The sequence below is a fragment of the Nesoenas mayeri genome (genome assembly GCF_963082525.1).
Source record: "Nesoenas mayeri genome assembly, chromosome: 2".
Classification (NCBI taxonomy): Eukaryota; Metazoa; Chordata; class Aves; order Columbiformes; family Columbidae; genus Nesoenas; species Nesoenas mayeri.
The window spans coordinates 138,249,600-138,267,450 of NC_137543.1; the positions used below are offsets into that span (position 1 = coordinate 138,249,600).

At 43.0% G+C, this 17,851-nt stretch overlaps 1 protein-coding gene across 1 annotated transcript in view; it reads right to left on the reverse strand.

The window, feature by feature from the left end:
* Positions 1-8,176, reverse strand: part of COL1A2 (collagen type I alpha 2 chain) — a gene marked incomplete at its 5' end in the record, with an annotated part of 40,158 nt that extends 31,982 nt beyond the window's left edge. The window contains 4 exons of the mRNA XM_080339957.1: positions 1,374-1,430; positions 2,809-2,892; positions 4,564-4,599; positions 8,090-8,176. Of these exons, the coding sequence (XP_080196083.1) occupies positions 1,374-1,430; positions 2,809-2,892; positions 4,564-4,599; positions 8,090-8,176 (264 nt within the window). The remainder of the gene's footprint in view (positions 1-1,373; positions 1,431-2,808; positions 2,893-4,563; positions 4,600-8,089) is intronic.
* Positions 8,177-17,851: the final 9,675 nt, after the last annotated feature.

A 17,851-nucleotide genomic window follows, 5' to 3' on the forward strand; every position in this document is an offset into this window, starting at 1 on the left:
TGTCTACATCTATTTCAAATAATTATCTACTTCTATATAAATATTTCATCATTTTCTGGTTTTGATTGAATTATCTTCATTTCACCTCCCAAATAAGCTGCTGACATACTCTCCTTGACTTAATTTAGAAGTTACATATATCTTGAAATAAAGGTCAAAAAAAGGGAAATTTCCATAGATTGCTGTACTTTCTTAACAGTTTTCTTAAGCTTTACTAAGCAAGCAAACAACTTTGAACTGAAATTTAATTTAGGCTTCTATTGTCCAATCAAATTTTTAGGAGATGTTTCAAAATAAAGCATTAAGGTTTTAGTTGGTTTTAATTGTTCATGGGAACTCTTTTATAAATGTTCCCATTACAAGATAAAAATGACTCACTTTTCAATGGCTTACCTAGCTTTCTTGTAAGGAATACTTTTTATCTACATTTTCTAATTTATTGTCAGACACTAAGTGCAGAACTTGATTAAAGACACTCCTAGTTTCCTATATTTAGTATCTAAATGGATGCAAAACTATTTTCAAAAAATTATTTAACATTACATTACTTTCAGGAACAGAAACAAGCATTTCACCTAGAATAATCCTGGGCAACCTTCGTCCTTGCTGCTCACCCATAAGATGCACGGTATGTAATGTCAGTGTGTGTGCTGAATTTAACTCCATATTCTGTTATCTATGTACACTGAAAATATTTGCTAACATCAGAAAGGGATAGAAATTCATGTGGAGAGGCAATAGACTCATTAAATTCAATTTGGACACAGTATGCAGTAAGCGATAAAGATTCCTCCTCAGAATAGTCTTGTAGTAGCAAGTACTAACATTCAGATGTTGAGAACCAAAGATGGTGGCCAGCTTCCTACCAAAGCTGTGCAATCCAAGGATATTGAAAGGGTTATACAGCCATGGGAGAAAAATGGTCACCAACTGGAGCTGTGATACCAAGTTACTTTCTAGACCTGTGTCTGCTTTAGCGAGCAGCTTTGCAATCAATCTCATGCCTAAAACACAATCTTCTGTCTCAATATGGGTAAAGTAATATTATATCAAAGCATGTGTGTTATTTGACACATCTGAGATTCACTGATTCATAAAAGCGTGGTCAACAGCCAGAATTAAAGCACAAGACCCAGTAGTGCTGTATTGAAGTTAAATATACAGTCCTAAGACCATATTTCAAGTCCTAAGACTGTATTTCAAACATTTCACATTGCCTTACATCATAGGATCAGATTACAGTCTGACTCAACGAAAGATCAAAATGCTAATTTTAAAACTATGCTTTGCATGAATACAGCTGTATTAGACTCAAAGGAAAATACTAAACACATTATCTATGAAAGTTATCAAGTGCTAAATCATATACCCACCATAGGTCCTGGGCCAAAATCAGCTGCTTTAGATGGATCATACTGAGCAGCGAAGTTCTGTAGGAGATAAAAAGTTTGAAATTAAAATACCAAAAATTTTACTTTTAAAAGTATTTAGGATTAGCATTCTACAACTAACTCATATCTGACTTGCTATACTTGCTATATGGTATGTTGAAGCAGCATATGTAAAACTTAGTAAATTGTCTTTTACAAAGACAATTCTATTCCCTTCTTTCCAGAAAGACTTGATTTTATTAGGAAGATCCTTTCACACAATGGCCTCAAATATCTAGTAGTAGTGACAGAGAGGCATTGCAATAGTGGGAACAGAAAATTAAGACTGTAAATCCAGTACTCATTTAAAATTGAAAACATTCTGGAAACTCTCAAATTGTTCTGCCTATTTTCCAATGCAGGAAGCTATGCATATTTTTTCACCACATTGTTTAGGTAAAATTCATGTACCAGCCCTGGTTGGGTATCAGATGAGGTGGGCCCTGCAGCTTCAAAAATATCTGGGGAGCATACAGCCTCAGAAACACTGCCCTGGATTTTTGATCTTTTATCAATATAAGTTTGGTACACAAATATACATCTAGTTTTGTAGAGTACACTTTCCCTCTTCACTAAAATGGAAAAAAGTTCTATACAATGCACTTGAAAACCCCTTTTTTGCTTGATTTTATTAGCATATTAAAATAATGGAAATTAATTAAAGCAGTTTGGGGTTTGCTAATAGGAAAATAAACTATTGCTATTTATATTGAATGCAAAAGAGTATTCCTCCATGCAGGAGGATTTACGAAACTTGATCAATATGGCGTTGTCTGTGTCTTCATGCTCCACGCTGTACAAGCTAATGTCAAGGAAAGAGTTAAAGCCAGTATTCTGCAGAGAATACATGATGGACACTCCTGCAGAAAGTGTGCATGCAACACTGCCACGTATGTTCTGCAGTATGAATACAGATAAAAATTAAAAATTCTAAAGGAAGATATTCTAAAATTCTAAAGGACTTTTAAGTATGGACTTCTAGCTTAAGAGTAGTCTTCTTCAGCTTATTCCAATGCAGTTGCTTTCTCCTGAACCCAACCACAAAGTACCGTTTCTTTTCCCCCCCTGCTTAACAGCATCGGTTTCATTGAGTTGATTCTTAATCCATACACATTATGGCTGTATAAATTTAATGCTAATTAACAGGGTTGATTCGCTCCTGTGCATAAGTTGAATACAGAATCCAAATTTGCCATGAAAAATATACATCCCAAGGAGAGTTTCATTCGAACTGGGATAATTAATTTATTTCTGATCAGAAGAGAATGTTTCCTCTACTCTTCAGTGCAACACCAGCGTTTTCCAGCAGATATGCATTTAGTCTTAGCCACAAAGCACAGATTATTGGTTTCAGAAATAGAAAGTTTGGATGCCTTACTCCGCCAAGACCTGGAGGACCAGGAGGGCCTGGAGGACCTGGTAGACCATCTTCACCATCTCTGCCTGGTGGACCTGGTGGACCCTAGAGTCAAAAAAGGATTATAAATGGAGCATTATCAGTGGCTAAAGAAATCTCTGAAATGATAAATTAATTAACAACCAAGCACTTGCAGCACACACTACAGCAGTGCTCTTTATGCAGTTTCAATACATGGCTAACTTTAGGAAATAAGTATAGTCTGAATTTACACTGCCTTGCCCACACCCTGTATCAGATATTTAATGTAGTTTCATATATGAGAAGATTTATGGGGGCAATATTGGATCTATGCTACCCAAAGTGTAACCTCCAAATTGGAAAGATTCATTTTAAGCAACCAGATTTTGTACCCATGAACCCCAGGTGACCCATGTGGACCCAGACAGCCAGTCACATTCTGTTGGTGAGAGCCTAAAATTCGACCAGCAGAAGATTAGCAGAGGTCAGTCCTACTGGTACAAACTGAAATAGATCCAGAGTAACTCAAAGGCCAGTTTTTAAGCAGTCTTGACTGTTTGCTGGTCTAACTGAAAATTCTATGACAATAAAACAGTGCTTTCCTTCAGATAATTGATACAATCACTCCGCTACCACTACCATAACTTTTTACAACAGCTTGAAATTACACATGTTCAGTCCAGCAACATTTGCCCTTCTATTCTTTCATCCTCAATTCACAAAGCTGGTCAAATTTTGCCACCGTGGCAATTGAGGTGAGGTATTTCATTTGGACTGTATTTTGGATTCAATTCAGTACTGGATGAAATCCATAATAAAAGTCTTTATGGATTTCTAAAGGAGTGGGATTAGGCTTGCTGCCTTCAGCATAAAGTATGTATCTAATTTCATTAAACAAATCTATTTAGTGGTAGCCTAAAGCAAATATCCAGTTGACCATAAAGATATACTCTTCCTAATAGTTCCCACTATGTTTGTCGGCATATTATGATCCAAGAAACCTTCAAGAACTATCTATCAGTACTATGGCATTTTCATTTTCAGAAGACAAAAACGACATGATTACTACACGTCTCCCCAGTAAGGATGTGAATTTCAGAATAACACTTTACAAAAAGCAGCAATCATGCAGAGCAAAACAGTAAAGTAGATGTCAGCAATATGAATGAACATTATAACTAAATTATTGAACTCTCCTTATTTATGGTTATTTTTACGGTAGCCTTTAACAGTACAATATCCACTTTGACTAATAGAAAGTAGATGACAAATGCCTAGTTGCCAAGAAGAGAGCTTTTTCAAGCCATCTTCGGAGGCATAGACCATGAACAATCCTCAAAGCTAGCTTCGTCTATTCAGGCTTGAAGTAGAGAGCTTATCCATATACCACATTGTTCAAAGACTGCATATATATATATATATGTCAACTTTCCCTTCTGAATTTTCATGCACTATTTCTACTATGGGCAGTTGGAAAAAAGCTTTTAAAGCCATCACTTGGAGTGCTAGGCTGCCGTCTGAACTCAGTCACATCTGCTCAGCCACAATGACCATGATTAGGTTGGTGCCGTATTTCCAGGGCATAATTTGGTACCTAGATAACTTGGTTTCTTTTTAATGAAATCATACGTGCAAGCTTCTACAGGAACATTCATATAATCTCACATCAATGTCTAAACTTAGTTTTTTCCTAATGGTTTTCCAACAACTGTTTTCAAAGACCACAAACAAATGAACGCAAATCTCATTCCTTACCCTTTCTCCCTGTGGTCCTTTGTCTCCTCTAGGGCCCTGATGGAAGAAAATAGAACGTAATGAGTTACCACGGAAATTTTCCAGGATGATACAAGAAAATAGATACATTAAAGACAATCAGTGTACATGAAAAAAGGAAAGACAACTGCACATGCAGGTCTAATAGCTATTTTCCAGAGAGCATATTATTTTTCCACAATAAACTACTGGAAATAGGGTAGTCACTGTCATTACTGTTAAAAGCATCACTGCACAGTGCACATAAGTACTTGCAAAGTTGGTTTTAGTGTCTAATAAATAACTGGCTCTGATTTAACTGTAATAAGTTTTAGAAGTAAAACAGAAACTACTTAGCCTTATAGACCTGTATGGGTATTGCTGTACTGTCCAATTCATGTAAGTCTTTCCAAAACAACTCTGGTTGAACAAGAATGCTACTTTGATGCGCTTAGTTCTTGGTAGGCTTAGTTCTGCTCTTCTGTAAAGTACCTTAAATCCAATATTTGAGTTTATCCTGGTGTTAAGATGTTGCACCCATTGTTCCCTCCCTTTTACTTCCTATTTATCCCAGTGCTACTGCTGTTCTCAGGGAATGCTGGAAATAATGACTGTAGTCAGCTTTCCTTTCACTCAATATTCAACAAAATATTAATCTATCTAAGAATATCTGATACAATTTCTGTTTCTACACAAGAAAAATAAAAATGCTTACCTTTCGCCCTGCAGATGCCTGGAAAAAATAAATAAGAGAATTTTTAAAAAGATACAATTTCTCCCAATATTTTAAACTAAAATAATGTACAAACTTAGACTAATCTTCTTACATAACTATAATTTTTCTCAGTACAGTATAGTTAAGTATGCCCTATGGTTTTAAATTACTATGAAGGCTAGGAGTTTATTACATAGCAAAGATACATGTAACTACATTAGAACATTCTATTGAAGACTGACAATTTTATATGTATTACAGCCTACAAAACTGGTATAAAAAAGTCACACCTGAGTTCTTTCATAATCCTTCTGTGCAATGAAATTTAGACTGGAAGACTGTCTTTAAAGTGCAGTCATCTCCGATCAGAACTGCCAGGTATAATGTCCAGACACCACTGCTCTGTTACTTTAGCCTCATGGTCTTTACACCTATGAAGGCAGTCTCTTAAAAAGGCCGTCCCACTTGAGAAATTGGGGTGGGTACATTTCCAGGCAGTGCCTTCAGGACTTAATCTGTATTTTTCCATGACCATATTGGGAATTGATGTTAGTAAATAACACTGCCACAAGAAAGAAGCTAGCCTCTTAATTGAAATTGTGTTACTTATTAGATAAAATAAAATTGTACTGACCTCATTCACATCTGGAAAAAGAAAGAAAAAAAAAAAAAGAAAAAAACCACAGTTTTGTTAATTTTCTCAATACAAGAAACACTTCCTTAATGTATTTCTTACTTTTAAGGTGATTATCTTAAACTGTAAAGACTCACAGGTGAGATTGCAATGTATTTCAAATTCAAAACAGACTTGTTAATGAAATTAAAACACATAATATGCTTGATACAGTAAAAAGGCAATTATCTTCTATAAGCCTGCTATAAATATGCTTAAAGATATCTCCATGGAAAAAAAAATGCACATATATATTTTCATATATGTGTGCATGCAACAGAAAAATAAACCCAGACAGGCTAACCAATGCAAAGATAATAAATTGTAAAAATAATCTTAATTTTTAATCTAAATGGCCCCATCTCACTTGTCATGGGGAATGGTTCTACTCAAATATACTCATTTCCATGATGTCATGCAAAATGTCATAGAGTGTAACAGAGAACAGTATGAAGCCATGAAACACCAAACAGCAAATAAGTTTCTCTCTGAATGTTATTTACTACAAAGTACACTCTTGTTAATTAGCTGGAGATAATTTTCAAAAATCCGTTTTCTGAATTTCAAGAAATTAAAAATCTGATTTGGCTTAAACTCTCCATGCTAAAAACGTCTCACATCACACCTTAATGCCAGCAATTTAACCTTATTACTAACTGACAGGTTGTTGTGTGTTTTTCCACAACGTGTCACTTTGGCAATGTATGATCGCATTGAATTCAGATGATTCACACAGTCCAGCAAAAAAAAAGTAAAAAGCTCTGAACACCATAAAGCATGGAAATGTCATGGCAGAGCACCGGTTGACTAGACTAACTCTTCCTAAAATTAAAACCACTACTGCCCCCAGGTGATGGTGACCCTGGCGACTCCGCTGTCTCATTTCGGGAGAAGGGGGCGGTCGGTACAGTGAGATGTCCGCGGGAATCGCTCCGTCTCTTCAGCCTTTGCCCAGGCGCTGCTACCGCCGCCCGGCACCGGGTGGGAGATGCCCGCGGTGCCCCGGGACAGGCCTCAGCCCGGCCGCTCCGACAGAATGGCCCCGCGGCGGGATTCCTCCGGGCCACGGCCACCGTGCCGCCCACGGCCACCGTGCCGCCCATGGCCACGGCTCCCCTGTGGCCACGCCAGGCTGCTGCTCCTGGCGGGTGGGGCACGGGGGGGCACCTTCCCGGGGGCTCCGAGCGCCCGGAGCGGGCAGGGCAGGGTACGGCTGCTCCCCCCTGCCTCGCCTAGGAGCGCGGCCAAACCCCAGTTCCAAGCCAGTCCTGCATAAGAACAGCGGCGCGGTGGTAAGGGGAGTGCTTCACAGGGTGCTACCCAGCAGCTTCTCCCCCAGCCAAGTCCGGGGTGCGCGTTTCTCTCCCACCGCAGTATGCGGGGAACCGCATTTTTCCCGCAGCGACGGAGGAGACTGAATCCTCTTACAAGTGAGGGGCGGGGAGCCGCGCTGCACCCTCGAGGAGCCCCATTCCCTTTTCGCTAAGGGATACGCTTTCCCTGCCTCTCTCTTCCTCCCTCATACGGCCTTTCCAGACACCCTAGGGAGTGCGGGTTCAGTGCGCGGGGGGACACTCGGGGAGCAGCGAGCACCGTCCCCTGCGGGGCTGGCTCGCAGGGCGTCCAGCAGCACAGAGTGCGGCAGCGGCTTCTCTCCGCCGCCAGGGGGCGCGGCCGTGCGCAGCGCCGTGGGGCAGCGGGTACCGCAGCGACCGACCCGCCCGGCCCAGGGACGGAACGGGGGAGCCGCCGCTTTCCCGCTCCTGCCGGCTCCCCAGTTTTGCATAAGCGCGCCTGAAGTCTCGCAAAGTGCAGCCTGGATTCTTCCGCTCGCCGTAAACGCTCTCATCCGAGCCTTTAAGCATCTGCGCTTGAATTAGGGCTTTGCATTTTCCTTTGGATACGAGCCCGTCTTTTTAAACTTTTTGTTGTTGCTTTTAAAGGGGGGAGGATCTCTTTGGCCTTTCACCATCCTTTTCTATTTCTGAGGAAAGAAAAGAAGCTAAATTCTGATTTGGGATGGAGGTGGCAGTTTTATGAGATGGTCTCTATAGCTCGGGAAGCTGTAGCTCCCTCTTCTCTCTCCATCTGGATAGAGCGCAGAGTAGGACAGCCACCCCGACACCACCCATGCCACAAACAAGCTGAAAGCACTTACGTTGGCCTGTCGCTAGGTATGAAGTTACTGCAAGCAGCAACAAAATCCGTGTATCCACAAAGCTGAGCATGTCTAGTTGCAAGACATGCAGACTCCTTGTGGTGCAGAGTCCCTGGTCGGTGGTTAGCTATTACCTATGGGACGCAGGCATACAGTCTTGCGGAGTAACTCCAACCTTAGCAGAAACCTGCTGCCCGGGATGCTAAATTAATCAAGCCCCGGTCCGCCCTATTTATACAGCAGGAGGGTCCCGGGGCTGCGAGTCACCGGCGGCGGCGCAGCCAATGGGCGCGCGGCGGCCGCGGGGCCCGCGCGGCTCCCAGGCCGTCACGTGCCCGTGTCTCCGGCCCTCAGCGGCAGCCTTGGCAGCGGCGGCCCAGGGGTCGGCCGGGGGGGGGAGCGAGGGAGGCGGCGACGTTAAATTGGTTCCATGCTTTGAGGACGTGGACACTTTGAGGCTTTCGGAAGGAAAATCTGACTCGTCGTCTGATTTTTTTTTTCAGACGTCCCCCGCCCCTCGCCCTGCTTTTCTGGGCTGCGCGGCCGGGAGCCTCGCCGGGCGTCCGGCTGGCAGCGGGCGGAGGGCGCTCCGAGGGCTTTCAAAGCAGGAGCTGTCCAGGGCCTGCGGAGCCTCCCGCCCCGCTAGGATGCCGGCGGGGAAGCTGCCGGGGGAGCCGCGAGGAGGCAGGATGCTTTGCCCGCCCCGCCGTCCCACCGCAACCGAGGGCAAAAGGCAGCGCTGCCCCTCACCAGGGGTCCCGAGGCGCCCGGGCCCTCCAGAACGGGGTGCCCGCGCTCGTTCTCTCCTGCCCCTCCCGTTTCCCCGCGGACAGCCGGCGCGAATGCTCGGCTCCCCGCGGAGAGCAGGGGCAGCGACAGCCCCATCGGGCCGCTCGCAGCCGACTGCGGCAGAGCCCGTTCGCATCCCGGCGGTTCACTCTCCCGAAGGAGGTCTCTCCGGCCCGGGCGCGGGCAGAGACCCGCGAGTTTCTCCTCGCGGCTTCGCGGCCGCCCGGGCAGTGTGCGTGTGTGAAGGGGAACCCGGGGTGTCCCGGAGCCGGCCGTCCCGAGCACTCCCCGCCTCCCGGCCCGTTAAACCGAGCCGTGTAACGGGCACGGAGCCCCGCGGCAGCTCTCGGTGCAGGAAGGAGGGAGGGCGCTCCCGGCAGCTCCCCTTCCCGCCGGCCACCCGCGCACCCCGCTGGGGGGAAGGCAGGCGGGGGTTGCTTGCCACGTCTGTCCGGCAGCCGGTTTCTCCCTTCCCCCGGTGGAAAGGAGCGGGGAGGCGGGGAGGGGGGGAGCGGGCGGCTGCCAAACTCCCCATGGCGCTCAGAAAGGCCAAGGGGGGTGACAGGAGCTGCCCCTGAGGGCTGGCAGGGACAAACCGCCCCTCACGGGGGACAGCGGACACCCGTCTTCTCTCCCCAGACGACTCTGCCCCGGAGACTGGGGTCAGGGGGCTGCAGTCACTTAGGGTCGCCCATCTCGGCCCCGCCAATCTCTGAGAGGAGCTGACGTGGTCCCGCCGGCCAAGCCAAGCGGTGGCCGCGGCCAGCCCCCCTCCCCGCCCAGGGGCTCCTCCGAGGCAGGCAGCCGGCCCCCTCCCGGGCCCCCTGTGCTCGCTGAAGGGAGTCCTGGGCAGAGGTAACTGCGGAGGCCAATGAGAGCCCCGCCCCAGAGCGGGCCCCCCCGCGGGGCGGAAGGGTCGAGGAGGGCGGCGCGGGTCGCCGTGCTTACTCCCTTTCCCTCCCCCAGCCCCTGGGTGTTGGTCGCCATGCAGGCGGGTCCTGCTCAGACACACCAGCGAGTCGACACCGGCCTCCGCGCTGGCGGGGCAGCCGCGGCGAGGCGAGCCGGAGGGGCTGCCGGCAGGGGGGCCGGCGGGAGCAGCCGCCGCGCCGCCTCCTGCCCATTCCTTCGCGGAGGGAGTCCTCTCCCACAGCCTTTGGGGAGATGCAGCGGGTGTATCCAGCCCTTATTTGTAAGTTGCCCCCGGGAGACGTGTACAGAAAGCGTGGGAAAGAGGGGACATGGGTGTCCGTCTGAGGGGGGCCCCCACAGAGGTTGTGTCCAAGGAGCAGCAGCTCCATTCCGTGGTTTCACGCGTGTCAGGGAGACCCCGCCGATCCCAGGCTGAACAGCCTGCTCGCAGCCGCCCCCACGAACGGGACATCCCCTAGCTACCAAGAGTGCCAGTGAAATGGATAACGTGAGTGTCAATGCACGGAATTAAACTGCATCTGAAATTAAAGCTGTAGTTTGGCTGAAAAAAATACCATCAAGATTGTAAGACGGCAATCTAACGAAATACGACTGACCACAAAATAAGAGCCCAACAGATGACAGATCGAAACATTGTAATAAAAGTAGGTGGCAGAAACGATACATAAGTATTCTTTCAGATTGTGTATTTCATGTGAATGGCATCAATTAAACCAAGTAAGATTTAAAATTAACCTTTGCAGCAGAGTTAACTGCTTTGAAGTTTATACCAGCATGAACCTGCAATAGCTCAGTGAGCTTCGAACAAGTTGAAATAATGGTTGAAATTAAGCCCAAAGCACTGAGGCTCAAGTCCAAGAATGAGTATTTCTTGACACTTCTGCTTCCAGTATTTTTTTTAAATTTGTCCCTTGAAATCAATCATTCGACCCTATAGCTAGAGTTTTTCTTCATTTTGTCCGATGAATTTTGACCTGCATCAGCAGAACATTTATTGACTGCTTATAATAGTAATTAGACTCTTTTGAGTAAAAATCTCTTCTAATTGTTTATACATAATTTCAGACACCTATTGTTTGCCTACTTTTTTTGAATGTTTTCAAGCAATGATAGCCCTTTTCTTCTAATGGAATACTCTGATGGTGCAAGAATGTGAACACTTGTTTCCTGACCAAACCAAACTAAACCACCATTCCCCTACATCCTACCCATGAAATTTCACACAGGAAAGACAAGCCCCCACCCCAAATAAGGGAACGCTCCCAAAGACATGGATTTCCAGCTGCCACTGCTACCATAAAGCAAATGGCTGAGGAAGAGACGTAGCCAGAAGCTCAGCAACACACAAAACCTGTTAAGGTGATGTGAAACTGCGGCTCCTAGGCTTCAACAGAGGTACGTTCTTGGTGTGCTCCAGGCATTACAGGATTGGTGCATGTGGGTAAGGATGCTCTTCGTTAGAAAAAAAAAATAAAAAAGAGGAGATATAGAATAATGATTAACTGGTATGCCTCTTTTCCCATATCTACAGGTCTCTCTTCAACAAACCACTCTGCTGAAAAACCCATACCTGTAGTTCTCTAGGACCAGCAACTTTGACATAAGTCTCAGATGTATTCCTGACCTTTGGAACCTGTCAAGCCATTGGACATTTTCTTCGCTAACATTCATTATAGTATTTTCCCATATTTTGAGGAAAGATGAGGAAGGAAAAAGAGGAATCTCTTTCTCTCTCTACTGTCAGCCCTAATTGAAGCAGCACCAAATTATTTTAGTGACAAAGGCCTATTAAGTTGATTGTCCTGCAAAGTATTTTTGTCATACAGATACTGTCACAGCTTCTGTTTGGAAGGTAGGCTACGGTGCTCATTTACTCTATCTAAGCATGCAAAAGAAATCTTAGAAAGTTTGGGAAAAAACCAATATATTTCCAAAAAAACTCAGTGAATTTGGATCTACAGTGTGAACTCAGAAAACATATTTTCCTTAAAATACTATTATTACAAATGATTGCTACTATGCAAATATCTTTACTACAAAGGGCCTCCTAAATTGACAGAAGTAACATGACAGCTTTTGAAATCATTAACATACCAGAAGTGATTTGATCAACTAGCTTTAACAAGGAAACACCTAAGAACTCATTTTCACTTTGGATCACATCTATTTAAAGGAAATATTTCACATTGAGGCCAGTAATGCCTATGGCACAATTTAAACTGAAACTGATAAGAAAAAATAACCTCTGGAAAATTTATTGTTATGACAAGCTTTGAAAGAGATGAGTTTTCAGGTGATATCAAAGCAGATTTATTTCTCATCATTTTGAACAATTCATTAGAATGCAGGTCTAAAATTCTGAAAAATAAAACTTTTTAAAATATGAACACCAGGAAGCATTTGCGTTGCCTACTCCTTCAAAACTTATCAGCCAACAATTGAGCCGTTATCCAGTCAAATGGTTTAATATTGCCTGACCACTACCATATTACAAGAAAACACAGAGCAGTGACAGAGTTTGCAGAAAGATCTGCATCTCTTTAGGCTGTCTCCAGATCTCATACCCCAGAGTGGATAACCGGGTGTGGTGTGCTCTGAGATCCTAGCTCTCCTCAGGCTGATATTAAGGGGAAAGCCACAGTATTTGTGGTTGGTGCAAATAGTTACTGATTTTTTTACATCTATTCCAACACAAAGCTTCACACATTTCTCCAGGTAATAGATGTGTGCTCAACAGTGTAGCAGTAAAGGATGAGCAATGAAGCTGCATAAGGGAAGAGGTTTTCTGGTGGGAGTCCTCTGAGTACTGGGGCTGGTTAAGTGACATGATCTGGCTTTAGCCTTTCTTTTGTAGGATATGTACACATATGAGGATCTGTATGATTTAATGCAGCACTAAGCTGAATCCTATGTAGGTTCTACTTGGTGTCTACTGTGTAGACATATCCGCTTGATTAGGGCTAGGTTTCATGAAACTGCTTGTGATTCTGCACTTCACATCTTAGCTTGCTTATAGTCAGCATATTTTTTCTGAATAACAAGGAGACTAGCGTGATACTTTGCCTGTGGAGAAAATGCAGAAACAGGACAACATGTCCCCCTCACTACAATTAATTGTTTCACATTTGCTGTTTTCTTCCTGGCTGCTTAGTTAAACAAACAAACAAACAAACAAACACTTGTGCTACTCTTTCATAGGAAAATTCCGAGGAGATACAAGAGAGTGCAAGGAGCTTCCATCAGTTCTCTGCACCCTGTGTTGGAGGGTCCATTATGTTAAGCTCCTGTGGTCAGGACATTGTTCCCATGTAGGACTAAAGGTATACAGAGATGTAAGAGCACGGCACAGGTAAAGAGAGTAATGACTTGGCTTGTGCATGTATCATCATTTAAAGGGAGCCTGTAGAGTGCCAGTAAACAGTGTGGAAGCAGGAATATTGTTCCTTGTGTGAACAGCTCATAGCCATTGACTGGTGGTAATACTTCTTTGATATTTGAAGACAATTCTTTCAGAATCATTTAAAGCGGCTTTTGAGAAGTAGTCCAGCAAATTGCCTTTTAATGAGAAACAAACAGGTTCTATATGAACAGCTATGGCAGCTGCTTCCTGTAGTTCCTGTTCCCCAGTGGCTGTGTACACTTGAAATAAATCATCATTCATTATTCTCAGCAGGAGCAGTGGTTTTGGTTTCTCAAAAAGGAACAACTGATAGGCAGAGAGCAGCTCAGCAGCCCCTGAGATAGTGCTGTTGAAGGAATCAGCAGACAAATTTAATAGAAAAATTTCCTTGATTATACATAAGTAAAGACAAAAAAGAGGACTACTCAAGGCTGTTTCACTGAAACTGAGATGTCTAGTTATCCTTCTCAGATGTGGTAAACTTCTGCAGTGGCATGCAGTGAGCTTTCTGGGTGGCACTTAATTTTTAAAGCATATATTGTTTTTAATTTTTTTTCCATTTTTTTTTGTCCCTCAAAGGTTACATATTTAGGAATTGAGGAGGTCAAAACAAAGGTTTAGTCCTTGTATTGATAGAAGGCTCACTTGGTCATTACTGGACCCAAACCAGTTTATCAAGTTTAAGTAAATTCAGGACACATAGACTACTTTAAAGATAGTTATCAACTCAATCTATTGATCTATGACACTGGAAGTCATCCAATAAAATAATGGTCTTGTTAATATGCTGGATTACTTTACATCTGAAAGCTAATTTTAAAACTAAATTTTTAAAACCATTTAGACTTCACCTCCATTCCATGTAATAAAGCAGTAAGTCTGCACAGCTGTTATAGGCAGTCCTCCACACCAGCTCTGGTTCTGTTCTCACCCAGATAATGGAATGGAAACTCCCATTAACTTCCATAGTAGCAGAGCCAGGCCAGTATTCACTATAATTGTAAATCTCACAAGGTCAGAAAATCTCACAATTATTTAAGCCAAATCACAGAATTTTGGACTTTTTTTCTGCTTTCAACATTTTCCCCCCCCCCATTCTATTTGCCAACATTAGAATTTTGGCTTAAGGCACACAAGATTGTCACTCAAAAAAAGAAGGCAAGGTACAATTAAGGCAGGTGGTCCTTTTAATATGATCATCAGTCTCAGTAAATTCTAGTAAAAGCAAATTAAAGTAATGCTGATGAGAATACTTTCTCAATATGAACACAAATATTAATGGATGTGTGTAGGCAGACTGTAAATAAGCTGCAAGTTTCTGCTGTGGCAGTGTGTTCTGGTATACCAACTTGTACCACTCTTAATCAGCATATTGCTGAAATGGAGGTCAAATAACTATTAAAAACATTCCATAGCATCTTCATGGCTTAGCACTGTGAAGTGACAGCTACAGACCCTCAGGTCCTGGGGACTTCCAGAATTTTATTTCATTGACAGAGAAAATAAAAATGCAAATGCAATGAACATCACTTGTAGTAGATCTGTATCCATTCCTTCACATTCTCAACAGGCTTGGGAGTGATAAGGTCAAGGGCTCAGAAGTACATGTATAAAATAAGCACTAAAAATGTAAAAGAGAGAGATCTGTGGAGTAATTGAAAAATAAGCAAACATGATCATGGGTTGTATTTGTTTTGTGTGAAAATGTATTTGCACAGAAGGTTGTGGAGTGTATCATATAAAGCACTAGTTATTACCTGATACAGTTATTATAGAAATCAAAATCGGATGGGCAATTTACAGGATAATGCCAAATCATTGGTACCTTGACTTGAAATTAACGACTGAAATTAACTGCTGCACAGTTAGAATAAACAAAACAAAACAAACAAAACCAAACCAAACCAAAACCAAAAACAAACAAAAAAAAAAATCAAAACCACAAAACAACAAAAGAACCCACAAATGGAAATATTTATAGCAGGTGGAAAAATAATCAGTCTTTTTGTTTGTTTCAGGTCTTGAGTTTCAATTAATACAGTGAAAAATGGTAGTTTTCTGTATTAGGTGATGATTTCCAGCTACAACAAAAATTACATAACCGATGATTAAAGGGAAAGAAATCTGTCTCAATGAAAGAAGCACCTTCAACCTGATCCTTCATTATATTGATACCATTTGGTATGCATGCTGACAGTTGAAAATAAGCAGCAGTGCAAGTAAAAGCTTGTTTCAGACACCGCACGTGCCTGATGCTACTTTCTGAAGCAGCTGAACTCCCACAGGCAGTGGGTGTAGTTTTCAAATGCATCTTTGAAAAATGAGGCAGCATGCAGATATCAGTAAGATTCAGAAACAACATTGCCCTGTCAGTCCAGGCTTTTCCATGACTTCAACACTTTTCACCCCTTGTCATCCTGCAGAGTTAAACAAAAAGTTCTGCACAGGCCTGAAAATCTTTCAGCTCCTACAGCAGCTAAGGATGGGTGTTTGTTCTGCTTCAGGTGTAGTTAAACCCCCTAATTCTGGAGGGAGGATGCAGAGGAAATCTGCATGATGATTGCTTTCAGATGTTCTTCCCATAACTTTCTGCCCCCCGTTTGCTGGGAAGATAAACAAGATCCCCTGTTGCATATTAGAGAAAAAATCTTGGGGCATCTGAGTGCCAGGGCTCATGGTATGTGCTCATGTCACACAGAAGCAAATGTGGAACCTCTGCAGATGCAGTCACTCATGTAAGGCCTGAGTGCAGTATCTTGCTGTGTCCCAGAGTTACTTTTACACCACAGTGTTCCCATTTTTAACTGGTAGAAACAATGAATGGCATGCAGTATGATGCTGTTTCTCCCTATAAGCATTTTTAAAGCTGGTTGTGCTTTATTTAAAGCATTACAGAATGATTAATAGGTCATTGTTCATTGTAATAGCATGTAGTTTTGTAAAAAAACCCAGGTGACTCCATGAGTGGTGTAACCAATAGACAATACAGATAGATGCAGGATGCATCCTAAATTCCTCATCTCCTCCCTTCTCCCAGCTTTCCCTCCCACATCTGCTATATCCAATCCCTCTCAGCAGGCCCAGCCCCTCCTGTACAGTTATCCACTGGGCAAAAAGCAGCCCACGCTGGGCTGGCCGCAGGCAGGCCAGCGTGGTTGTGTCAGGCTGGACTGGCTATGACTCCCGCTGCAGCCTTTCCTTCCTGGAGTTGCTGCTTCCAGGTTTTTCCCTCTGTCTACCTGTCAGTTTCATGAAAATTGCTGAATCTTAGTATCTTTGTGCTTTTTCCCTCACTTCCATGTAACCAGGCTACAAGGTTAGGAGTTACAGGGGATGCAACAGGCAGGCAAATAGAGTGCAGGTGTTCTCTTACCAAGGTCTGTTGTACCTTCAGACCAAAAATATGTTTGCTGAATGTTGTTGACACTCTTCAGCACAAAGTACTTCCTTACTATTAACTTTTCTTGCTAATAAATACTGCTAATGGGTAAAGAGTGGTAGCTCTCCATTCTCTCTCCTGCACCATTTTCTACTATTTGAAAATGTTTGCTCACGTTGACTTGGTCTACATGGGCTTGTGAGATGAGGAGCACCCTTGCTCTAACAGTGTACGCTACTATTTTTTTCACAGAATGACATTTTCACGTATTTTCATATTTGAAACTTTAGGCAATAAATCGGTGGACTCATTGATGCTCCAGAAAGGGCAAATTGAAAGTGGAAGTTGAGGCTTGTAGTTGTTGCACCATAAGAAGCAATAAGAATATTTTAATAAAATACTACCTCTCCTAGGGTGGGGTTTTTTGTTATTGTTTTTGTTTTTTTGTTTGTTTTTAGTGTGTGCTATTGGTCACTGTCAGAGATAAAACACTGTGTTAGATGTACCTTTGATGTGATCAGATAGAGCAACTCCTGGGTTCTAATGCACTTATGAAACACCCCCCCCCCAGTATTGAAAGAAAGCTGCATTCTTTCAAAAGCTTGATCACATCTGTTTATTTTCTATAGCTGTTGTCAGTACTGAGCCCGTGTATTTAAAATAATTTTTATTTCCTATATAGTTTGCAGATTCAAAGTTTGCTTTATTTCTCCTCAGTCTTCCTTGGGAAAAGTCTGTAGTTTAGAATATACCTGCCACTGCCATTGAAAAATTAAATGGAAAACTAATGTAGCTGGCAAGTATACCCATGGGACTATGAGAAAGCTAGGAATATGCCTGCAGAATCCATGTTACTGAGCAGGTGGTACATGAGAATAGCTAAACTGTCTGAGCTTGACCTGATTTTGCTAAACAGACAGGGAAAAATATTTTCATTTGTAAATTTATTTTTATTTTGTGACATGAAATGAGATGCTTGGTGGTGGGTATGGACAAGATTTGTACAGAATACCTCCAGATGAAAAATGCATGTACAAATGTCTGCTGTCTTACAAATGATACTATATTTTGATAATTGCTCCTTTTTCATCATGTAAGAAATTACAAAAAGAATGGTTAAGAACTGGGATGTCTTGATGAAATTTCTGTGTGCATATGGGCCTTGGCCCTAAAACACTGGATAATCTCAGTGTGTCCACCTCAGGAAGCCCAACAGGTTGTGTCTCAGGAGCTGCGCTGGGAAC